The 26,411-nt window shown below is 40.7% G+C and overlaps 1 protein-coding gene across 2 annotated transcripts; it reads right to left on the reverse strand.

Annotated features, from left to right (window-relative positions):
* Nucleotides 1–1,588: 1,588 nt before the first annotated feature.
* On the reverse strand, nucleotides 1,589–22,295 carry pinx1 (PIN2 (TERF1) interacting telomerase inhibitor 1). 2 transcript variants are annotated; one of them, XM_075459326.1, is made up of 7 exons: nucleotides 22,256–22,295; nucleotides 21,552–21,661; nucleotides 20,878–20,970; nucleotides 20,642–20,723; nucleotides 19,928–20,017; nucleotides 15,609–15,691; nucleotides 1,589–2,863 (listed from the first exon to the last, which is right to left on the reverse strand). In XM_075459326.1, exons 1-7 carry the CDS (start codon nucleotides 22,272–22,274, stop codon nucleotides 2,192–2,194), a joined length of 1,149 nt encoding a protein of 382 aa, XP_075315441.1. In that variant the 5' UTR covers nucleotides 22,275–22,295; the 3' UTR covers nucleotides 1,589–2,191. The 2 variants fall into 2 exon arrangements, with proteins under 2 accessions (XP_075315441.1, XP_075315440.1); XM_075459325.1 differs by having other exon boundaries at nucleotides 20,624–20,723.
* Nucleotides 22,296–26,411: the final 4,116 nt, after the last annotated feature.

The following is a 26,411-nucleotide window of genomic DNA, read 5'->3' on the forward strand; positions in this document are numbered from 1 at the left end:
AAATCCACTGCCTTTCCTGTGCACCGTAGTCCATCCATGTTACACATTTCTGTTGTAAGAGTTCTGGAGTTTTTTTGCTTTTTACAGGTACGAAAAGTTAGATGATTAACACCGTATTCTTCTGATTTCACTGTTTTCTTGTCACAACATGAAGCAACATCTCACTCTGGAGCTTGTTGAACCACAGTAGGATGCGGTGTGCAGCGTCTTCTCAGTCGTTTTATGGCAGAAAAAATGAGAAAGGACTCATCCATTCACCTAAAATGTGTTAAATGTTTGACATTTCTACAAACAATCGTAGACGGGCATTTTTATTGCTGTTTTCAATGCTTTCTTGTCGCAATCTGAGAGAGAGCCTCTTCATTCACCCCAGAGCTTCAAAAATAAATGTCTGAGTCTGAACGTTGCGTTTACGAACAGTAACAACTATTCCTGCCGCACAATTTAAAGTTAAGAGATTTTATGTTGTGGATTTTAAACGTGAGAGGATGGAGACAGAAACATGTTAAAAAAATAAAAAAATTTAAAAAAAAGGCTGGGTTTAATTCACCAATCCCAAAGGTTCAGTGCTGTAATCCCCACCTCCAAAAAGCTTTAGGGAAATATTAAATGTACCTATCGGGGCTCTTTTTAGGGCTGAAATTTCTCCCTGCGGTAGAAACTGGGGAGACTGAAAGAACTCCATAAAAGTCCTCGGGCTCTCGAAAAGGTTCCTGTAGTGGGAACGCAGTTAAATATGAGAAATCTGTCCGAGTGTCAGAAACGTTATCAAAAGGAAAACTCTGGGGTGGTCAGTGGCATAGTGGGTTAAGAGGACGCACCATGTACAGAGGCTACAATCCTCGCTGCAGCTGGCCCCGGTTCGAGTCCCGCATCAGATGGCCTTTTGCTGCATGTCTTTCCCCCTCTCTCTTTAACTGTCCTGTCCATTAAAGGCTTAAAAGCCCATAAAAATAATAATTTAAAAAAAAAAAAAAAAAAGGATAACTCCAAGGGCGGAAACACGGTCACCAAAATTTTTCAAAACAGTTTTAACAGTTTGCATATATTAGTGAGAAGTGAGAAGTGTCAAAGTTAGAACTGTAGAGGCGTCTCATAAGAAAGCCTAAAGCCTCTCTCACACAAGACGTCTTTGCTATGCTGCCGCCGTTCTTCTTTGTGATTCACGCATGCCAAACAGACGGTTCAGCCCCTCATCACTGTGTCCTTAAATAGTGTTTTTGTCACAGGATGACAAATGTTCCACGAAAACATACACACCCAAACTACTAACAAGGAAGGCCACAAGAATTTCGTAAGGCTGGGCACCTGTAGTTTCCCCTTTTTCCTTTTTTGGCTCATCGTAGAAGAACACACAAAGACGGGTTTGATAAGATTTTGCCAGTGAAGTCAAAGAAGTTATTTTGTGACATCAAGCGTCACCTGAAAACACAAAAGGGCAACGGTTTGGAAAGTTTTGACACTAGATACATGGGCCTGTGTTCTGGCATATTTTTTTTCTATCTATAGTTTTTTTTTCCCCCTTCTTCTCACCATTCTCATATTAAATCTATATTTCACTCCATCTAAGAAGGACGAATAAACAAAATACTATGTTTTCATATTGATTTATTTAAGAGGTTTGATCCAGAAAAACCATCAATGCTTGTCTGATTTTTAAGAGTTCATAAAAGTGTCAAAGTTTCTCATCACATCTCTGCCAAAACAACAAATATCATGTCGTATAACATTACAGAGGCCGTCATAAAACTGACAAAAAACAGTAAGATATGCATTACTGATGAAATTTTAAACAGCATTGCATTCACACAAAGTTTTTTTTTTTTTTTTTTTTTTAAATTCACTGTCAGCTCAGACAGCGTAATGAAGCATGAGTTTGGCCCATATCAAAATCTGAGGAACGCTGAGTGGATCCATGATGTCTGTATGGAACTGTGGAGACTTTATGTAAAGAAACAAATTCATTAAATGGATTACAGGAAAAATTAATTTCATTTCAGAAAAACTATGTCAGTGGCCAGTATCGTAATTCTGTAGCTTTTATGGGTAACTTCGAGGTTATCAACGGATAATCTTCACGTACGTGGCATTTAATTTAATTATATACGTGTTCACCCCAGAAATGTGAGAACAACAGGAGTGTGAAGTCATTTGGAGGCCTGGAGGATTTAACCTTGCAAAGAAATCCACCTTATTCCCGACTCTCTCTCTTTCTTTTCTTCTTTTTGGACTTCTTTCCCACCAGCTCCCCCTCATCCTCTTTGACTACATCATCCTCCTCTTTGTGGCTCTTCTTGTTGTGTATGACCTCTGAATCTACAGTTTCAGTCTCAGTTAGAAGGTGTCTCTTCAATAGCTCCCTTTCTTTGCGTTTTTTGAGCTTTTTCTTCTTTGAGGGAGGCGGTTCTTCAGAGATTATCTCCACAACATCTGTAGAGCTAGAGTCCTCAGTTGCATCATTGTCATTTTCTGCCATTTTCCGCTTCTTCTTTTTCTTCCGTGAGCACTCTTGCTCCTGGTCTTCTTCGTCTATTATCACAATGGGAGCAGTGGACTTCTCTTCGACCACTTCTATGTCATCTGCAGGCTTTTTGTTCTTCTTCTTCTTCTTTTTGCTTTTGGTTTCTTCTATATCGTCGCTGTTGTGGACTGGACCGAGTTCCTCAGTTGGACACGTGGTCTCGGCGCTTTCTGTACTGGGGCCTCCACGAGCCTTCTTCAGCTGAGCCATTCGTTGCGCAAAATACTCCTGCATGGTCAGAGTGCTCTTCACTGTTTTGGTGATGGACTCTGTATCCAGTTGGAAAGTAGCAGGGGTCGCACACTCTTCGATCTCTCCCTGAGAATCGCTGCCGTTGCTCTCCTGGACCGGAAACAAACAAAGGAGAAGACGGTTAGGCTTTGATGCAGCGTCTGAAGATTCAACACAAACACACGCACAGGATTGCACACAATTGTATGTCAAGGAGCTTAAGTGATTGTCATTATCACGCAAAGATTACCCAAGAAGACATTAACAAGTGAAAAGCCAAAAATTGGATTTTGATGTAACAATAGGTGTTAAAGCCTTAAAATAAGCACCGTCAACATATCTGTCACGTTTCTGACATTCATCACCCATTTCCACACATCTGCCAGCGTTTCTTTGCATAGTCAGCTCCCAACTCTCATCCCTCTTTAAAAGCTCCTCTCTGGCAGAGCAATCTATAGCTGAAACTTGACTTTCGCACCAAGATGAAACTATACAGCAGGGAGATAAAAATAAAATCAATTCAACCAATCAATCTGAGCTTTGGCGACTGATTTGGAAAGCCAATTTCCCTCCCACTTTCAGTGGATTACAGAACCAAAACAGTTAGTGGCACTAATCTGTGACAACGGCAGTTGTTCTTTAACGAGGCAGTCATTTAGATGGGAGCCAGCAACACATTACAGATTACAGTGCCGGTACTTCTCACACACCAGGAGAAACTCTGTTACACCAACAAACTCACGACTGAGCTTCGACTAAGTGACACATTCAGGTGCAGTTGGGCTGCGATGCGGAGCGAGTCAGCACATTTCAGAGGACATAAGATAACAACACGTCTGAGGCGCTGTGCTCTTCAGCTCCTCCAACATTTTAATGTCCATCAAATGAAATACTTCAACTGCAATATCTGAACCCAATGGAGGGAGTGGTTGATATGGTGCAGGAGCCAGTTATTTAGTTGTATACATTTATATTATAAGTAATATCTATCCGTTTAGATATCAGTATAACTGCTCCTAAAACTCATGTGGACTGGAAATATTTACACCAATACCTACATTCTTCTAACTCTAGACTTCGAACAACTATCAGTAAAGCCATAAATGTTTCAAAAACGGATGATGGTTGATCAGCTGGTTCTGTTTGCACGACCCTGTTTATTTCAGGAGACAGACGTAGCAACGTATGTCAACTTGAGCTTGACAGTTCCCACAACCGTTTCATTTTCACACGTATCTTCAATTATTGAGCTGGCATTAGCTGCACTTTACGGTTTATCAGTCATTGCTTCCAGTGGAAACTTTGAATAGTTGTGCAGCAGGTAAAAACTGGTGACATTCAAATTTATTTTTGATTTGAATCCATTTTTGTTCCTTGTGTGCCAAATAACAGAAACCTATATTAGCTAAGTCCTAATGGTTTTGAAACACAACAGACATTTTTTTTTTTTACCGTTCAAAAAAATAAAAAATAAAAAAAAAAGGATAAAATCAACAGTTAAGGCACATGTTAGTAAAGTAGTGAACCTGTTATATGCATCTGACAAAGCTGCAACATCACTTTCAAACGGAATGAAAGTGCAAGCTGTTACGCTTACGGTAAAAGCTTCCAAGTAGGGCAGTGATCAGCAGTTTTCCTTCATTTGTATTTAACAGCAGAACACCAATAAGTCTGGTCACAAAATCTTTTCTCCAACCTTTAGGATACACATTAAACGGGGCCCAACTTCACAACTGTTAGGCACAACATGGTCCAGATTTTAACTCCACAGCATGAACAATTTGTCACCTCGCCCTTGTGACCCATTTGTCTTCATTTTCCTAATGGCCTACTCAATGCATAATGATTTGTCCAGAAGAATACAGAAGCTCCTCTGGAGAGTCGCACTAAAACAATACCGCCGCTCTGTGTATTATCTCAGATAGTGAAGTCGGCGGCATTTTTCAAACACTACAGATTAGGGATAAACTGAAAACATAGTTGAGCGGAGTCACCTGGTGGTTTGACCTTAAAGCTTTTACACGCCGATTACATCCGAGCATCTGCACCAACAGACTGATGGCCATGTAAAACAATGCAGATTTAGAGGTAAATGCAGAGATGTGCACTGAGCTTCCTCTAAGGGTTGTTGTTGTACGGGGCTTCTGTAGTGTACATGCCATTAACTCAGTCAGTTCTTGTTATTATAAAAAAAAATTAATTAAATAAATAAATGATAGTTTATGCCATATGAAAGGTTTTCACAGTCAACATCATTTTAACAAAGGAAACAGCCTCCGTCTTTGTCAACTAAAATGGTCAGAAATGAGCCCTCTGAAAATTTATATGTGTGTAAAGAAAGCTATAAATTATTCCCAAACTGTTAAAAGACAACTGGAGCTGATCTAACAGGTATGAGCCCTGCATGGCATGTTAACATCTAAAAGAAAAAGTGGACTCCGGCTGGAGATGATCCAAATGATTGAGGCCAAACAAAGTTTTCCACCATCTAAGACCTCGACTAGAAATAACCACAACTTCTAACAAGGGGGATATGGTCCTTCAGGTGAGGTGCCATTAAACAAAACTTTCCAACTTCCCAGAGAAGAAAAAAAATCTATACTCCGTGTTACTGCACAATGGCATCCTCTCTGCTTGGGAGAGTAAAGATGGGGCTTAGAGCTGACAGCGCCAAACAACATGTAACTGGGATTTGGGAAGATGGCTGGGGGCCACTTTAGAACTTCCTGTGAAATTACTCTCAGGAGAGGGAGAGGGTGAATGAGCGAAAGAAGAAAGAGGGGAGAGTGAGTGAGAGAGACACATCTTCCTCATCATCAGGGAAAGGTGGTTTGGGCTTGGCATGTGGTTCTTCCTCACAGCCTGGGGATCTCCATTAGACTGTGATCCGACAGCAGGAGAAGTGCTGTGCTGAGCACCAGCCGGACACACACACACACACACACACACACACACACACACACACACACAGTGCAGATGTAAACACACAGATCCAGTCAGCATTACTGGCAGCCCTGGGATCTTTCTTGGCTTTGAGTACGGAGGGCAACATGTTACTAAGAAACTACTCTGCAGTAATTTTCGAGATGTTTCTCCATTTCCAGGTGTGTTTTCTTTTCTCTGGCTGGTTTTCAGTGAGGCAAAAAATAAAACACAACCGAGAGGAAACTGCTGAGACAATTTAAAAGGACTTTTGACTAATCAAATATTAAATCCTTTACCAGGGTTCCTACAGGTTTCTTCAAGTCAAATTTAAGTCTTTTTAAGACCATTTATAAAAAAAATAATACCTATTTCACGGCCAATTTCACAGACCTACCGGCAAAGAAAAACTTTTTTTTTTTTTTTTTTTTAATTTGTTAAAATTAAAATTGGTCTGTGTCAGTGCTGTAGCAATGTGATCGGACCCGGGGCGGAGCGGTAGCGGCAGCGTTGCGTTCTCAATGATTGGTTCCGCCACTCTTCATTTAGGCTACGTTATTTAGGCTTTTCAAAATAATAGTAGCCTTGTTGACAAATGAAACGTTTGAGGAGAATGTGATACGGAGAAGTTACTGCACAAATTTTAAGACACAGATATCAAAATTCAAGACTTTTTCAAGTCTTTTTAAGGTATTATTTCCAAATTCATAAATTCAATGCTTTTAAGACTTTTTAAGACCCCGCGGGAACCCTGTTTACATTTTTTTTTTTTTTTTTTTTTAAGTATTTTTTGGGGCTTTTTATGCCTTTAATGTTAGGACAGTTTGAGAGAGACAGGAAGCAGGGGGCAGAGAGAGGGAAAGACACGCAGCACAGGGCCGCTCGGTGCGGGAGTCGAACCGGGGCCAGCTGCAGCGAGGACTGTAGCCTCTGTACATGGGGCGGCTGCTTAAAGGGATACGCCACCCCCAGGCCAAATTAAGTGTATCCCCGAGACATAAATAAGTGTGTGGGAGCATTTTCCTGGCAACCCAGGCATTGTCCGAATCTCACAGCACTGACCACTGCTTGGTTGCGCGTAATACATACATGCTAGCGTCGCCAATCGAAATATTTCGCCCAAGGTGAATTAATTTACTTGATTTACCTTCTAATTACTGTGTGAGTGGTGTACTTTCACATCGAGTGCAAATGACTGTGTAAATCAACACGGAAGGTTTGGTTTGCTCATGTCGGTTTGGGAACTACTTTCCGGTGCGGAAAACACAGCCGAAGCACACTCCCCGCTACGTCATTGGGAATCCCCCCCCCCGGCTGCTTCACGCTGGTTTGTTTGAGGAAAATCAAGTAAATTAATTCACCTTGGGCGAAATATTTCGATTGGCGACGCTAGCATGTATGTATTACGCGCAACCAAGCAGTGGTCAGTGCTGTGAGATTCGGACAATGCCTGGGTCGCCAGGAAAATGCTCCCACACACTTATTTATGTCTCGGGAATGCGGGGATACACTTAATTTGGCCTAGGGGTGGCGTATCCCTTTAACCCACTACGCCACCGACCGCCCCAAATCCTTTACGTTTTCAAAACTAATTTTAAGTATTTTCTTCCTGTCATTGTGAAAACGCAAAGTTTTCTGTCAAAAAAATAAAACTTACAAATCATTATATGCAGTTTCTATTTATTCCTTTTTTATTTTTATTTTTTTTGCATGCAAATGTTTTCATCCATTTCTTGTGAAATATGTCCTTCGACTAACCCACACTGTCGGCATAAGCCCTCCTTCGGCCGGGTATCTCACGTGACGTTCTCCTCCTTTTTCCACCATCTGAGCTTCACGTACAGAAAGACGAAAGATTGTATGGGACTAAGCAATCACACAGGCCCGCTCACTTCTGTAGCTGAACGGTTGAAAGATCTACAAAGAATATTTTGACAATATTCACTGTCTAACAAGCACATTCTTGCATGTTTGCCCCTTGGGTGACGGAAGGGTTTAGATTTTCAAACCATTTCTTTTTGCGCCCCATTGTTTTGGTAATGTCCTCTCTCAGTTATGATCATGGTGGGTCATTAGGGTGGGATACTTTTTTCTCTTTCTAAAAAGACAGCATTTTTCTTCTCAGTGTTCAACCAAAACAAGATCCCACGTGATGCCCACTTTGGCATCGTCGCTGTACTCTGGAATCTGTACTACCACACCGAGATTTGTTTAAAGAAACACTAATGCGCTTTCCCCCCAAAAGCATATCGATAAAGTTTGCAAGCACACCATCCTTCATCACGGTTTAGCTTTGTGTGGCTATGTGCGACAACTTTGTGTCACATAAGAGTATTGCAAGAGCACTTCATATATCTATACAAATGATGAATAAACGCAAAATCTTATGTAGATGCCTCAGTAAAAACAATGCCTGGAAGCCACAGAGGTGGTGTTATTATTTCTTATGAAACTGACTTTTCAGCTACAAATGGCGTTCGGTTTCAGTCGATAGTACTTTTCAGCATTTAGCCGAAGTCTGGCAAAGGACGTCAACTTCCAATAATAATACACAAGAAATATCATTGCAGAATTATTGCTGCAATACACTATTAATATGCATGAAGAGAATGAAGGATTTCTTTTCCTGTAGTGCTAAAGTGCTCTACAAACCAAAATATATGTATTCGCTATGCAAATACTGCACTCTTTTGCTGAGATAAGCTTCCACTTAAACTCATTTGCAGAATCAGTTTACATAATTACTGGGAATAAAGAAGAATGGCAACAAAAAAAAAAGGCAGGGTTGAGGACTGGAGGGTTGGAGAACACACCTATATCAAGCTGTGTCAACCCCTTCTCCTCCCACACCTCCTCCTCCTCTCCTCCCAGACGCAGAACCTCAGGAAAAGGATGCGCTCAATGCGCTGTGTGCAGCTCTGAGATAAGGCTCCTTCAGCAGAGGAGCGGTCTGGCTGGCTATCGGGCCCTTCCTGCTCCACTCTCTCCCCTGGCGGGGGCTGGGGCTAGGCAGGGAACACAGGGAGGGTCCACAGAGGGTCCCAGAGAAAAGGAGAGGGTGGGAAGACATTCAACAGGCCGGCTCCTTCAAGACACTCCAGGTCTATCTCTCCCTGCTAATGTAGCCAATGGCAAGACATGTGCCATGGTGCCAAGATACCGAGGCCAACACATTCAGTGGGAGAGTCCATCAAGCCAGCAGAGATGATGGAAAAGGTTCACTGGAGTGCATGTGAAAGTTTCTTTCTTACAAAACATAGAAGAAAGACACAGAAATTTCTAGAACTTTGTTCATGTATAACTGAACTTCACTTCACGTCTGATTCTTTCTAAAGAAATGATAAAGATTTTCATGATCTTTTTCAGTTAAAATATGCTCAACTTCTTAGACAAAAACACAGTTCATCAAGCACGTTCGATACGAGCACGACACGAGCAAATTAGCAAAAAAAAAAAAAAAAAAAAAGTAGTTCTGTTTGAGGCCAATGTGTTGCTTCCATTTCCATTTTGACATCAAACAGTTGCTCTTTGCAGCTTTTTAAATATACATCACCTGCAGACATCTGGAAGCAACGCCCGATAAGCAAGCATCATATAAGCATTTCCCAGTTTTAATAAAAATGATTAAGCCACGCTCAGCGTGAAGGTAAATCACAGTCCAATTCAAGGTAATTCCTCATTTCACAGAATCCACTTGGTGCTATGAACAGAGAGGCCCTGTGTACGGTCATCGTCAAGCAAAGCGCTGGCATTTCATCAGGCTTGGCTTCCTGAAGTAGTGATTGAACCAGTACAGGTTGTTGCTGCAAATACTGCAAAGTGTTATGTTTGTTGTTTATTTTATATTGATAAAAATCACTATTTTGCAACACACACAGATATATATATATATAAATAAATAAGTATTTAAATCACGATGGTTATATTTGCTTGACTTGTAAAATAATACAAAACAGGAGATTTAAATGCAAAAACTACAAAGTAACACTGTTCCCTCCTTGAAAGTTATTAAAACAGGAAAATATTAATGAACAATTGTTTCTAAGGTACACGTTCTGCAACTTGTTAATTAGGATTTGTGCTGCAGCTGCCCATTCATTTTCTTAAAAACCGCCTCTTTGCATTACTTGCTATTTTTTTTTTTCAATAACTTCTCGCCAATATTGGTCGGGTCTGTAATTGCAATGGTGCGCCCTCATTGTCCTGCCACAATAATAAATTTGGTGATACTCCGGGTCTATGGATCAGGGCCTGATTAGCCAGCTGTCTCTCCCTGATGATCGCACGAGTCTAGCAGCCCATCCTTCATGAGCCTGATGTGGGCGGACAGAAAAACAGGTGGAAAGCTTATTCCCGGCAAATAAGTAAACGCTTCAGTCGCACACTTGGATTTTTTTTCCTTTCTCGAATTAACGTCTCCACCTCTAAACTGATTCAAATGTTTGTCATGCTGTTTCTGTGTAAATTAGGTTTATACAAAGTCGAATTAAAAACTCGAAATGATGCCCCTGGGCACATTAATTGTCATAAGAAGCTTCCACAAAGCATACATTGAGTGCTGTTTAAACTAAATGAAACAAGGGGTCTGAAAAATTACACTTTGTCCCGGGTGCAAGAACGTTTATCATAAGTAACAAATGAAGACAACATTATGCATGCGGCATGACTGCCCTGTGCCTGCTCAACACTGCAAATGCTTGCTGACAATACCCACTTCGCAAACACTTGGGTTCCCCACCCCAACCCCAGGGAGGCGAAGATGCTGTGATCATTTTCCCCCAGCTGTGATTTATTAGATTAAAGAGTCAGTGATTAAACGGCAGACTGCAACTGTAAACAGCCGAGAGGCCTGGAAATCTTTGGGCGGTTAGCTCTACCAGGCAGTAATTATCCTGTTCCCATATATTGTAGCTTAGGCCCGTAACCAAGAGACGGACACCTTTTTTTTTTCCCTCCTTTTTGTCCTGCGCTAATCTGTAAGTGTCAGCGAGCTGGCACTGCCAGGAGGGAGCCGTCCACAGAACTGCCAGGGAGGTAAATGGCAAATGTGTGTGTCTTTACAAATGTTTGGTGGCGAGGGGGACTCTTGTTGGGTTTCGATATTTTCAATAGCAAAAGCAAAAGAGTCCATCAACAAATATGCTGAAGACGGGGGAGTGCCGTTGCTCAAGGCACTTAGTTGTTATCTGACAATGAATCAGAGCTCCGCAGCTCAACAATGAGCCCAGTAACCTACATGAATGCGCTGACCCTTCAAATGGCAGCAACCACGCTGCGACAATGCACGTTTGCACCGGCGTGCCCTTTCAACAGATCAGCACTGCAGGTTGATGGACAACTGAGGCAAAAAGTAAATCTTGGCTTTGGTCCCGCATTTCTTTTTACACGGTTAATTACAGATAGCAGTGGAACTCAAACTCATAATGAAAAAAAAACAAAAAAAAAAAAAACGGCACACTTCAGCTTCCTACATGTAAAACTGTCTGAAGCAAAACTTCTTATTTCACCTTTAAAGAAAGTTTGTAGAAAAAATAATATAAAGAGGATATAAATCAATCTGACTTTTGAGCTATTTATTTGCGCTCTTAAATAATTGTTAACCAAATATAACTTGATCCAAAAACTGTCTCACAGGTCAAAGGCCTCAGTGGTAACCTATGTAATGTACGCTTGCAGACAACTTTTGTACCAAAATGACATTTTGCTTCTGCGCTGTCAGCAAAGTTTCACCAATCGACTCCGCCCATTGGCTCCCTGGCGACGCATCTGCCAAATGCCCCGGCTCCACACCAGCGCCGCCCCTGCTCCATATTCCTTAACAGGGTGGTATCGGGGGAGCCCCTGCTGACGCACGATCCTTCATGTGGACGAAGCGTGGGCAGCATACACTCGCAACAGGTGCCACCCGATGAGGCTTGATCCTGTGTCCTTTGTGTTTGAGCAGGAGTGGGAGTGGGAGAGGCTGCAGGGGTCATGCTGACCCGAGAGCAGGGCGCACCATACCCACCGTCTGACTGGAGGCTCAGACGTCAAAACAAGGCCAGCACCAAATTACGCTCAACCATTTTTCTTTCCTGACACTTCAAGGGAGTGCAAAACTAATGAATGGATTGATGTTGGAATGACTTTAATGTTTGTGGTAGTCGAGTAGAACGCTTAATCGCCAGAAAACTAAAAAACCTTGTAGAGGTGGAAGTTATTTCTTAATATTCCTCTTAACAAGGTCAAAGTGATAAACTGAAAACTCAAGTCACTGACGGCACCGAGTCAAAAGTAACATAAGTAATGATGGAGAAAAGAAGAAGAAAAAAAGGCGTCAAGACTAAATTAAAATAAGGAAATAACATAATTATTTTCTTTCAGCTGACAACACAAAGTGTAGCTAATCTGAAGCTCGGCCACTTAAAAGCCACAAAACCAGAGAAATACATTTTTAGAAGCTTAAAAATAGAGAATTGATACAAACGCAGAACAGATAAAGCTAAAATGATATCCTTTTTCAATTATCCCTCCCCTGCCAAAAAAGGAAAAGAAACCAGAAATGTAAGAGAAAAAAAGAAAACTGCGGCTCGTTTCCACCTTACATCTGAGCTGGCAGCTTTAAAAAATGACTAACTTTTGTTGATGTATGAATCGGCGGGGAGTCTATTTATCAGCAGGCCCTCTGCGGTCGCCCGCTTGGGTCCCTCAAGTCACAAGCCGCGTCGCTCCCCTTTGACTGATTAATTAGCCAATCAGAGGACATTTTTCACTGGGCGGCAGAATGGTTTATTTCAGCTAATGCCGGGCTTTCGAGCTGAGGCCCGCTGGAGCCTCGTCGGCTCTTTCGGCCTGCCTGAGTGGCTGGGCAGAGGGGCAAGGGAGATAAATCAAGCTGGGCTGGCCCTCCATGTGGCTCCCCTAACTAAACCCCCTGAGGAGGGCATGGAGAGCAGGGGTGGTGGAGAAGGGGGAGGAAGGAGAGCAGGACGGCCAGGGGCACTGCTCGCCCGCCGATAAGCACAGGGAGCACAGCGCTGCCAAAGTGCCTTCATTTAGAAGTGGCCGGGGCTTTTTGATATCTCGGCAGCGAGAGCCTGTCATTTGTCATGCGCTGAGTAATTGTGTTGAGGGGCGCATGAGGAGGCAGGAGATGGAGGAGGCTTGCAAGCGTGGGATGGGTGATGGATAACAGCGAGCCAAGTAGATGGACAGGTGCTACACCACAACCCTCACTGGTCAAGTTGAGCAAATAATGGTTTTAAGCAGAGATTGTTTTTTTTTTAGGTGGCTACACAATTAACAAATAAGAAAAAGTGAAAAAAGTAAATTAATTGTGGCCATTGATTTATCTTGTTTGAATAGTTTTTACTCAGCAAGTCTTGCACAAGTAAAGTAAAGTTGTGTGCCTGAAATAAATAGGTATGACGTTAAGTGCTTAAAGCCTAAATCATAATATATTGTAGCTTAGGTCTATGTAGAGTCAAATTTGTCTTTACTGAAATTCAGACAGTCAAGTATCCAGAGTTGATTTTAACATGCTTAAGCTTCACTTTATGTGATTATCTAAGTCAAGACACGTTCTCTATAACATCTGTAAATGTATTAAAGATACAAGTGGCTGTTTTCTTATGTTTAGATTTGTTCTTTGAAAGAAGATTTAGCCAAAACTTCAGTAAAACACACCTTATAAAGCAGATTAGAAAGTAAAGAAATACCTCTATTCATTTTTTTTTTTCTTACTAGAGAGATAAAATATTGGGTAAGAGATAAAGAAATTAATATTTTCTTCTCAATTGTTCCTGCAGCTTATTTTTAACACATCCAGTTCGCCTTTGATGAACAGAGGCCTGCTGGACAGTTGACGGTGTGTGTGTTTGTTTGTGTATGTGTGTGTTTCACAGAGCGTTGTGAGCAGCGATAAGGGCCGAGCAGGAAACATCACTGTGGAGGAAGGAAAACACCCGCAGTGGGGGACTGGTGGATGGGAGACAGCAGTGGGTGGTGGGTGAAGTGTTGGAAGATTCATGGGGAGGGGGTGGGGGTGGCAGGTCTGAAGGAGCCTGTCCAGATTTGGTTGAGACACTTGGCCTCACCTTGTCAGGATGCAGATATGTGATAATTCAATCGGTGGCAGCGTGTTCAACCTACCACAAATAAACACACCGCCTACCCAAAGCTCGCAACGTTTTGAATACAACTCTCTGGGAATTTGAAATCATCACGCGTGTGTATATATACTGTGGTACAAAGTTGTGCAATAGCAGAAATGGCGGATGACGGTAAGCACAGATTATTGTGAGATGAAGGTCACTCAGCGTGTCACTGACACGCTCAGAGATCAGGCAAAATGCCTAAAGCTTGATTAGTCAGTCACTGGCTTTACCAACATCTGAGGTTGCTGGGATTCAACACAAGGTCTCACGAGAAGCCAAGGTAATTGTAGTTGGTGATTTCGATATGGCCAATGGTTCCTCTCCTGGCTAAAAAAAATAACAACCCATAACCAAGCGTTTAGGGAGAAGATGATGGCGTGTATTGCTTACATTTCCAATGTTAATCAGCTAGGGAGCATCTGCCATTGTGATGTTATGGCTCAGCACCTGCAGGGGACAAGAGGGGGGCTTTTTTTCACCCCCTCCCCTTTTTTTTGTACAATTTATGGATTTTTAAAATGCCAATTTCTTCAAGCCAAATGCTTGAGATAAACAAAGAAAGCCAACAAGAGGCTCATTGGTGTCCAAAACCTAGATACCTCATTGTCTTTCTGACTCTCTGTACTGGGTCTGTTAAACTTGTGACAACAAAAACTAGCTGTTTTATTACATAAGTATCTATTCATTCATCATAAGAATGCAATGAAGGTTTGTGGGTGCTTGTTCTATCCATTTTTTCGTTTGTAGAGATTAGGAACATGCAAAAATCAGAAATCTGGTCAGTTACCTGTGTTCATCCGTAATAAAGCTGTAACAACCATGTAAAATCTTAAGGTATGCTCACAAAGCTCACGGATGGAATAAGTTTTGTACAGAATGGTTTATTAGCAGGTGCGGGGGGGGGGTTAACTTAGTAATTTAGTAAGGTTTTTCTTGTACATTATAAGATCCTTACAGGGCTAGAAAGGCAACTTGGAGCTGCCGGAGCCTGTGAGCTACGTTTCAAAAACGTGGGACCCATCGAAATGTCAACTGGCTGGGTGACGTTTGAAGTGACCAACCACTGATGCCAAGGGCAAAAAGAACTTTTTTTGCAGTTGTCATCACGTCAGATTTCTGCTCACCTCGCTACAATTTTGATTTTCCTTTAATAATGCCTGCTGGCACATTTAACCACCTGATGTGATGCTCAGAGTCAGAAGTAGAAGAAAAAAAGAAAAGAAAAAAGGTGTGTGTGGGGGGGTTGAGAAGGAGGGGAGGAGGAAGGCGTAAGAGTGCAAATCCCTTAACTGGATTTAGGTGCTCCTGCCACCATTAGTGGCCCGTTGGCAGTGTTAAAGCTTTGCACTGTGACATGGCTAATCTACAGCCAGAGGCTGCTCAGGAGCTGGGCCCTGCAGAAGCAGAAGGATCACATGAAACCTGTCCAACCGATGAGGACGTCAGCACCACTGGTCACTTGTAATTACCAAGACGGAGACAGATAAGCTCAGGCCACCTGGCCAGTGGTATGCCATCTTCTCCTAGAGTGTGGACTTTGACTGGGTTACCAAAGATCAGAGACCAGGCGGCCAAATTTAGATGTTAACTACTGTTTCAGTACAAGAAGAGTAACCCGCTCATCAGGTTAGGAATATTGTCTGCAAAGTCCTTGTAATAAGGTAAAGTGCATTTTAGAAAAGTAAACTGAAAGGTCAGGCTGATCATGAAGACCATGCAATGAGAAGAAGATAAAGACCTTTTTGATGATCTGCCCTTGTGGTAAACTGTGGTTTACAAAACTAATTTCAGTGTCTTACCTGCTCTTGGTTTTTTGCCGATCTTGCCCTCTTCCCAAAGATACAGTTTAGGTCTGTTTCACTTCGGGAGGATAAGTCCTTTCCTGAAAGGTGAGAGAAAAACAAAAAAGTGGTTGTTTTTGGATTTCCCTTTAAAAACCAAGGATCAATTCAACAGCAGGGAATGAAAAAATGAAAAAATAAATGAATAAATCAACAAAAGGCAAAATAGACTTTAATTTAAAAAAAAAAAAAAAAAAAAAAAAAAAAAAGAATTTTTCTTTATCTATAATGTTAGCAGTTGAAAGAATGCATATATTTGTGAGTGTGTGTTGGGGGATTGGGATCGCTGAGTAAAGAAAGGGGAGGTTTGTGAGGTCCAGTTCATGCTGCAGGGATAAAACAGCAAAGAAAAATAAACTGACAATGAGGTCCGCCACGCCACGCCACACCTCCAGATTCCCATTTTCAAGTCAGGCCTCAAAGACTCCTGAAGCACGCAGTCGTCTGCCTCCAGCCTGGGTCCTGTTCGTACAGCTGCATCCTCTTCCTCCAGCGGGTCTCTGATAACATTTGGTTATTTATTGCTCTTAAGACTCTATCTCCCCTGCTCTTGGCTTTGAAAGTCACTGCACATGCAGGTCTAAGAAGTTAAACCAAGAAAGAATGCTGAAAACTAAATAAATGAGGAGGGGGGGGGGGGCTGTCATCTAGTGAACTTAGGCCAGACGTAAAATTATGCCCAATCTGACCTTTCTACTGTTTGGACAAGGAAGCACCCGTCAAAATTTTCAAGCTTTCAGGTGAAAGTGCAAAAAACAATGTTCTGATAAAAGAAGCATAACTCTACGGTTCTCACAGACACTCAAAAGGTGGATGAATGACTTTCAGGATGAAGCCGCGCTCTGTTTACATCACATGGTTGCAGGTTACAATTGAAAAGGCAAGAATTATCAGCCCAGATGACAGGTCAACCCAGATTTTCAAGTTACAGAAGCTCTGACTAATACAGTAGTGACAAATAAAATATCTATAGGCGTTAGGTGATAATGTCAAAATTAACATGAAGCCGACGCTGATATCACAAAGAATGACAGAGCTCCTCAGCCCATCATCATGCTGGGATTTTTTTTGTTGTCAGATAAGTTCTGTTAAATACGTAATTTAACTATAAAGCAAATAATCTGTTCTGTTAAAACCCCAAGGCTGCAATAAGGCCACCACACAGAGCAGTGGACAGAGAGCTGTAGTTAAATTCTGCATCAACCACCCTGGCTGCCCTGACAGATGATAGATGGAGGTAGCAATTAAAACTGGGTTACTGGTTTATTCTGTGGCGCCTGGACCAAAGCAGCGGAGATTTCAGTGCCTTTCCCCACAAACAAAGGCCATCAATCCTGTGTGCTGGCAAAGAGGGAGCCAGCATGAACAGGATATCAATAAAAAAAAAAGAATTTAAAAAGCAGGAGAGTAAGGAGGAGGCCTGCACTGAGAAGGAGGGGTTCGCATTTGGTTGGTTCTCTGATGCGACTGTGGCCACAACATTTTCACTCCACGTTACAAGCTAAACCTTCCAATATTTCTAATCTTTATTTACATAGAAATGTAATGAATCCACCACTACTGAATCCACCACTAAAAGGTCGACCTTTCTTGCTCACCGCTGATTGTTAGAAGAACTGCAAGCTAATTACACGACCTTTCCAGCCTCTCATATAACAAGCTTAGCAAAAGTAAATCTATTACCAAGCCTTAACTTGGCAACAACCTTACAGTAGGACAAATCTGCATTGGAGCAGTCAAGGGAAGCATGCAAAGAGGTTTGGCAGGTTATATGTTGCCACACAACTGTTGGGTTGCGAATGCAACCTATATCACAAACAGTGCAGCAATCACAGCCAAATAAAATAGTTCAAAATTACTAACAGCAACCGACAACATCCTGTAGATGTTCCTTCTGACTTCTGACTAGAGTCAGATATCATCAAAATATCTTAGAATCGTCATTTTCAAAGTCAAAGTGCACTGGTCGATGCTTATCAAACCCCTTAAAGCATAATGAAAACAATCCTCTCAATTTGTCACAACTCGAAAACAAATTCTTGACAACAAATGCTAACGTCCTTTTTGTTGCCTGGCAACGACTGGAGCTTGCTTAAGCACAGACGGGTTGAAGTGGTGTCGTGTTGCGAAAGACAGTTAAATTAACATGACAACTGCTAAAGTATTAAAGAGGCTTATGCCTTTTCAGGGACAGTTAATGCAGGTGTCCAGTGGTGAATAAAGGCAGAAACTCAGGTGCCGCAAAGCCTCGTCAAAACTGCCCGGCTTTTGTTCGAGGGTCTTTTCTGCAATTCAACATGTTTACAAGTGAGAAACACGGCACCACATTACCGACTTCTACGGACAGATGAGACAAAAAAAAAATAAATCAGCCTTTTTCAAAATAATCTCAAGAGTAGCGAATAAAAAGTACAGTTAGGGATGCAAAATGCGTCCCCTAAAACATGCTTGTGATTCAGTGATAACTTGCATTACTGCTCACGATTCTGGGAAACTGTCATTTTGAAGATTTTTGAGGATGAATGCAGAGGTATGTAGGAACCTTCTGTGTGCTGAGATTGAGCAAAAGTCATGACCCAGAGAACGACATTTCATCATTCATCACACCACGATCCTAAACCGAGGACTGGCTGAGTCAATCACCTGAAAGCAGACAGACTAATGGTCAATTAACTTGTCCTGCTTTTCTTTAAATCTATTCTGTTCAAACCTTAAAAAAAGATCTCAATGAATGGTACCTTCATTCAGCACTTTTCATACATGTGAATGGAAATAATTCTAAAGATTATGTAAAACAGTCAGAGTCAGCTTAAGTTATTGTAATCGCATGATTACGTAATATCTGTGACAGGCCAAGTCTTTAAATTAGTTGGAATATTATTCTCCAATCAACTCAGCTGGCCACAAATCCACATATACAATACCAGTGTCATGAATTGTGGCGTGCACTAGCAGAACAAAATATAGCTGAATGTTCTATTACATGAATTTATAAATACTGTTTAGACCCGGCATGGATGGACTCATTGTTACGTTAACAAACTGATGCAGACTCACACAAAAGGTGGACATTAAATCGAGCAAAACTTGGCATTTGCCATCATAAATGCATAAGCGGAACATCTAGAAAGAAAACTTTAAAAGCAAAGAAGTGTTCTTATCAAAACCCTAAATGTTCACGCTTGATTTCTTACATGCTTGCTGTATAGGTGCATCTCATCCGTCCAGAAAAATGTCTTTTTCTGGCTCCTGCCAAATTAAGACCACAAAAACAGGGTGAGAGGGTCTGGAGGAGAGACCAAGGCTATGTCTAATCTGGCAGGGTCATCTAATAGGTCACGGGAGGTGTTGTTTCTGGGGGGCCAGTAAATGGAGATACCAGATGCCCCAAACAGGAAACAGGAAGTTGCTATTGAATGACGTAAAATATTAAAGGTTCTTCCAGGTGAGGCAAAAGCTGAGATATTCTGTTTTGTCAAGCGTGAGGATCTGATGAGGTAGATCTGAACTCAGTGACACGTAATTACAAACTCTGCATACTAACAACAGAAAAGGTGTGAAGGAACATGAATAAGTATCAGATAAATACTTGAAGTTTAAAACAGGCAGTCCAAGTCCAACATGAAGCAAATTCATAAATTAATATTTAGCAAATCCTGCTAAGAAGTTGCACATGTAGACATGAAACTATGCTGCATGATGCCAGTAGCATAACTCAGCAGTAAAACAATCGTGGTTATTCATGTTGGCCTCCAGTGGTCCTGAACACTAAATTCCTGCTTGTCTGTGTACTGGCCTTGACCAGCAAATCATAACTTCCTGACGTGTAAAGAGTAATGAAAGGAGTTGGAAGAGTTATAAATAACCTCCCCTATCACTCACCGGGTCAACTGACCCAGCACAGGCTTACAGAACTCTGATCAGCCTCTGTGGTCGGAGACAAGAGCACAGGTCTCAATGAGAGGTCGAGGTCTGCCTGAGTAAATGGTATGCAGGTGAACACAGGGAGAAAACTTTAAAAGCAGAAGCACCACTTCAGGTGCTTGGTGGAAGAAAAGAAATGCGGATCACAAATGCCGACCTAGGTTTCCAGTTCCCTTCGAAAGATTAAGACGGAATACATTTTAAAGAAAGTTTTTTTTTTAAAGAATTCTCCAGGTTTAGTTAAACAGCTCTTATCAGTAAGATGACTGCAGAGAGCAAGAAAGCACTTCCCGAGTTGTTTTTAAGCCTCACATCTCCATCTACAGATGCAAGCTGACACTAAATGTCCCCACCTTTAGTGAACTTTGTGTAATGGACCCTCTTTTTGGAGGTCTTGGATTTCTCCTCCAAGCTGAACCCTTTCTTCTCCTCTGATGAAGCTTCTACAGATAACAAAAGAAAACAAAAAAGAGGAAAAAAAAACACGATTACAAATAGTCAATTTTTTTTATTATTCAGTATAATTGCACCAAATCTCTAAAGATCCCATACAATACTGCTGTATATGTGCTTTGATTTATGGCCTCGTGTTAATGATAACGTTCCATTTGTGACAGTGACTTGGCCACCAGCTTTTACTAAATGTTGTACTGTAGCGCCCTCTACTGTCTAACAGGATGACCAACCGACTAAGCTAACACACTTTATTTTTGTATCTGTGAGCAGTTTGATAGACAAAACCTGTAACAGGTGTTTGAGTGGTTACAACTAAGCAAGTAAACATCTTTAAGAGTCATCAAATACATAGTTTAAACAAATAAATATAAATCAGTGCCATAATGCAACACTAAGCCTAATGACATGTAACAACACATTTAGTACACTGATCATTTGGGCGTTACAACATGTGGAACAAATGGATATGACAGTGTTATGTAAATATAAATATAATACTCTTCAGCCAGAGGATAAGTTTAATCTTTAAAGACTCCAACATAGAGCTGAGAACTAAAAGTAAATACATAAATTCTAAATATATATAAGCTCACCATGCTTTGTGCACATACCATTGCTGGCGTTTTGACCATGATGGCTGTTCAACTGAGCGAGAAGATCATTGAAATCATCTTGGTGAGCAATCCATTTATCCTGTAAAAAAATAAATAAATCACTGATCCTGACTTATCAAAATTTTGACAAGAGAAATTAAAAACTGATGTGGAAGACAACATTTTGAATGAAATGTTACTTTAGAGGGGGAAAATAAGAAAATAAGTCGCCTACTTTTAGTTTGTTTGCTTACCTCGTGACTTGTATTTGCTCCAAGACCATAGCTGTTGTTTTTAACTTTTACTTTGATATGGTCCGTGGAGCCTTGTTCACTCCTCCCCAGTCCCTGAAAGTACAAAGAAAAGCATGCCGATGTTACATGTTTCCATTTAGTTAAGGCAGGAAATAATTGGACAGTGACATGACTTCCACCAGTTCACTGGGATGATATTTAATGCAGACTCAGCTTCAATTCAAGGGCTTAAACAAAAGCATTTGGAACATCCCTGAATCAAAACTATGCTTATACACAGTACACTAACCTACTTACAGAGGATACAATCTAATTGTAAAAAACTAAATGAATAAGAATACCATCAAGAAAATTTATGGAGATCACTGCAGAGTTTCCTGTCTTTCCTGTTTATTTTTTTGATGTAAAAATACACCAACTTTGCTCTACTAGGCGGTGTCTGAGCAGACCATATATTTCTGTACAAGGAGAACGTAATCCAGTTGCTTCTTTTTTGAGGATGTAAATACCCTCAAAATTAAAAAAAAAAAAATGGTGTCTGCACTTTAAGCTCGTATTTATCACATCATTTTAAAATCAAAATGATTTGGGTAAGCAAAAAAGTCGTGTCAGAGTCCAAACATATAGGGACACAATGTATAAATAATGTGCCAACATTATTCAATCTCCCCCACCTTGCCCTTGGACCAGCCCATTCGCTCCAACATCTTCTGGCCAAATTTGGAGTCATCATTACTCCAGGTGCTGTTCCTGGGGTCAACGGACCACTTTTGTTTCCTGCGGGCTGAATTCACAGTGGCAGCAACATTATTACATAACAGTCCGCCAACATGACGTTACATAAGCAACCCGCACTCCAAGCTGACCATGTGCAGAATGTACACAAATATACTAATTCACAAGGGAATTTAACAGTCCGTGCACAAATCACTGATGGACAATATGCATTACAAAACAGTCTGAGAAGCTTAAAACAGGACGGGATACAACGCTAAATCAAGCATTTAACACATCTGACCACGCGTACACAGAACTGTCACAACTGAATAAACTGCACACAGGGTAGATCATTAGAACGAATAATCATGTGTTAAGGATGACACAATTAACAACAAATGATCTGCTGACAAGTTACTGCAATGAAAGTGCGAGGCATAAGAAGAAGCACGTGTTTAAATAGACTGATGGGGAAAACAATGCTAATGCTAGCTACCGGCGAACTTTGACAATTAAGAAAACTGAAAACCGAAGTTTTTAGGACGACAAATTCAAACAGCAGGTATCGGTAGATTGCAGCACAAATTACACATAAAACACTTAAAGGTACAGTGAAAAGAAGACGAAATATGAGTCAAATTTGTGAGAGAAATGTACATACGCTCAGCGAGCATTGACATCCTGGGGTCCTTGAGCAGGTCTATGGGTTGACGTAGGACAAGTGGTGTTCCTAGAAACGCCTGAACACAATATGTGGCCACGGTGATTTCTGCACGAAAATATACCTTCATAAGTTCAGAAAAATAACTCTCATGAGCAACATTCCAAGTGCACTAAACATATGCATATTTACATTTTATTTTAACTACTGATATACATTATGGTTGGTTTTAATTGCGTCACATGATTATTTTATCCAACAGAGGGCGCTGTAGGCGAGCAGTCAGAGCATGCAATCATCCTGTACGTGACAGTGGAAGTTTGACTATAACTAGAAAGCAGAAAATCTACCTAATGGAAATGTTTCTGTTTTGTTTCTTGTTGTTTTTTGTTTGATTGTTGTTGTTTTTTTACTTTTATTTATACAGAGGTTGGTTATCATAATTATGAACTAAATGTGCAGTGAAAGCGTTTCATTGATACCTTTATAAAGAAGCCATGTATGTCAAACGAAAGAACATAAATTAACTTGAATTCAATTCAATTAAATAGAATAAAGTAAAATAGAAGAGACATGAAGAAGCAAAATGACAGGATTAGTAACTGAATAGCAAGATAACACACACACACACACACACACATGTATATACAGATATATATACATTTATATATACTTGAATGCAACGGTTCCAGGCACTCCAAACCTGAAACAGCTGAAGTGGAGATTTGGACCAACTGTATTTCCATATGATAATCAAAGTCACTCTTATGTAACAGCATGTACCCAGCATTAGGAACAGTTTCCAAACCTGGATAAAACACACAGCACCAGCATCTACTGTACCAGAGGTTGGCTTAAAGCAACAGAGTGTGGTGTAGTTGAGTAATCCCACTTGCAGATGCGTTTAGCTTTTTATATTAGTCATCTTTCTTTCTTTTTCTATCTGTACATGTGATTTAACATGAAAGAGAAATGCAATTTTTTGTTCCAGAAGATCACAGTGGAGTCCATTTTAAGGGTGGCTGCTTTGCAGCAATAAGAGATGAAGTGATAAGGTGTCTTTAAGTACCTTATTTACTATAAAAGCTTTCTAAGAACTGATCAGTCTTATCAGAAATAAAAACATTAGACTTAACATGAGGCACACGAGAACATCATGTTTATGCCCGAGGCAAAGACTGAACACGATTACGCAAAATACTTCCATATATGTTGCAACAGAGCTCATAGTCATCATGTCAAACAAATGCGACAAACCAAAACGATGTGTTTCAGATTTTGTAAAACTAGTCTGAGTAATACACATGTTATCTTATGATATGCAGTCAACTTTATTTTGATGTGTTAATTTGTACAGCAATGCATTTCTATAATTCAGATATAAGTCTTTAATGAACTTGGAAGAAAGATTCTACTCTTCTTACTCACTTCCAGAGTTTATTTGTTTACATAGTCAAACACTTGTTTTCTGTTTTTCATATTGGTTTGAAGTGCTATACATCCAACTAAAGACATTTTTGGTTTCTCTAATGAGTTTCATTAAGTCCTTGAACTCCTAATCCCATCTGCAGACACTGAATGTACAAATCAATGATAAATGAACTGTGAGTATCATGAAGGTGAAAATGCACTACTCTCAAAACTGCATGCAACACTGTCTAATCGTCCCAAATTATTTGGGGATTTAAGTCAACAGTATTCACCTTGTCTGCTGTTCTGCTGTATATCAATCTAAATTGAAAGTGCTCAAAGCTTGATTGTGTTATAAACTCTAATCTGATCCCCAAATTAGATTAAAAGTTAATCACCTCAAGCATGGGATAAAAGCACGGTTTGCGTAACAGAGGTCAGACATGACCCAGCGACAGTCAATATTGTTATCTTAGCACACAAGACTGTCTTTTGTCAACCATCCCTGAAAGAGCACTAACCGCATGTGGCAGACATTAATGCGTTTGTAAAACTTTTGAAAATTCCATGATACACAAAAGGTTTGTGTTTAAAGTGTTGACGTTAAAATTTTGTTAAAAACACACCAAAATATGAATATGTCATTCAGATCACTGACACAGGGATGTTAAATGATTAACAAAAGTATTTCCGAAAAGTTCATTTCATACCCCGCCTCTGGGTTCTGTGACCCTGAATTGGATGAGGCGGGTATAGGAAATGAATGAATGAATAAAGTCCATTTAAGTTGCTTTACTCCCTTCTAAATGGATTTATTTTTGTAGTAAACCAGCACAAAACACACATGACACACCTTTATAAAACATCTAAAAACTTTGTTGGAAATAGGACACCTATTTAACCAGGCACGTGACCGTAAAGAAGTGATATAATTTAAACACCACTGGAGTTTATTCTTCTGGCTAAAGAGAGGGTCATGATTATTTGAGCTAGGGTATCATTACCATGGCAATAGGACCTCATGTGGAATGTCAGCTGTAGGACAAAATGTTATGACATCCTGTCCCATCCTGAGTCCTTCCCACACAGAAGGAATCTTATTACACGATGATGAACAAAATACAGTGGCTCGCGCAGCTGAGGAAGCCCTCTGATTGGCTCGTGGGAGTCGGGACTGTAAGTGCACGTGCACACCCCTGAGGGAGGTCTTACATAAGAGCTAACGATTCCTTTACGACACATGGAAAGTGAAGGCCTCATCAGATGCCTCTGTGTTTTCTCCAGTCTGTCTAACTTCTCATGAAAGCTTTGAATGCAAGACACACGATGAGTGAGATTTGCATGCAGGGACGCAAAACAAATATTGCATGCGGGAACATTATGCCTTTGACCACACAGACAGCAGTCAGTAGGAGCAGGATGCGTGTTGTAAGTTCTGAATTAGTATGCTGATTTCTTCACAGCCAATTGCTCTCTCAGCTCTATAAAAAAAAAACACAAGAGCTGAAGTGTATTTGGAACTATAGCTTCATTTCTGCAAATTTCTCAAAAGCAAATAATCTGGCAACCTTTTGATCTCCTACATAAAGAACTTTGACACATGAAATGATTTAATTAGTAACAACTGCAATTAATTTCTAACATTTCTAAAGTTAGTTGAGGCTTGAAATAACAGTACACTTGTGGGGTGAGTGCAACTGCGGTTTCAATGGTAGACATTTAGAGACAGGAAGTGGTGGTGAGAGTTCATGTTTGTATGGCATGGGTGAGAAGAAAGACTTCACGTTCTTTTGCTTGACTAACATGTAATGAATCTCTGAGTGATCTCTGATCTCTGGGTGCGTCTAGACAATCTGCGCCCCCAACTATGCGCTCCCTCTCTCTTTTGCAGCCCAACTGCAAACAGAACAAAACAAGGTCACTGAGAAATGCTGCAATCACTGACACAGAGACACTGAAGAAAGGCTATTAGATGTTTAGTCGAGGACATTGCAGTGTTCGAAGTTAACGTTTCAGATTCTGCTTTTGTGGAAAAAGTACACCGGCTCTGGTTTAATGCTTTTGCTGATGTGCTGAGGATACGTTTCTCTGGGCCTTTTGTTAAATGTTATTTGATAAACATGCTGCATTTGCTCAGCAGCTAATACAGTCTACGTCCTGTGAGGTAACAAAAGGTTGCTGAACAAAAAGTTTATTCACAAAATTAAACTAAAAAACTAAATCCTAATTGTAAGGTTTAAGTTTCACGTTGCTGCTCAGAAATCACTGTTGTATGATTTAATGATTTCAATGTTGTTCAGTCTTACTGATAAGAAACTACACTGAGTTTTAAACAGGCAAAAAAAAAAAAAAAACGGCTATGATGTCATTTTAGTCCAATAACTTAGACTTTGATTGATAGTCATTCGACTTTGATTTCTGGTTTGGCAAATTCTGTCCCATATTGCATAATGCATTTTCCATTTTTCCACTTCACTTTTCCATCTGCACTGCACGGCTTCCATGCAAAGCAGCCGAGTCTTGGAAAGAAAAAGAAAAGAAAAAAAAGGGGGAGGAAAAAAAAACAGACTTGGCAGCTGGTGTTTTCTCCACGTACACATCTTGAGTTTCTTCTGTAGTCCGTATCTAAGGGGTTTCATTTTGCCGTCTGTACGTTCGTATCAATTCAGACACATGGACAGTCTCACCTGCCCGCAGCAGCAGGGAAAACTTTTACTGTGTTTATACTTCAAGGTCATAGAATTAC

Source organism: Odontesthes bonariensis, chromosome 24 (assembly GCF_027942865.1).
Source record: "Odontesthes bonariensis isolate fOdoBon6 chromosome 24, fOdoBon6.hap1, whole genome shotgun sequence".
Classification (NCBI taxonomy): domain Eukaryota; kingdom Metazoa; phylum Chordata; class Actinopteri; order Atheriniformes; family Atherinopsidae; genus Odontesthes; species Odontesthes bonariensis.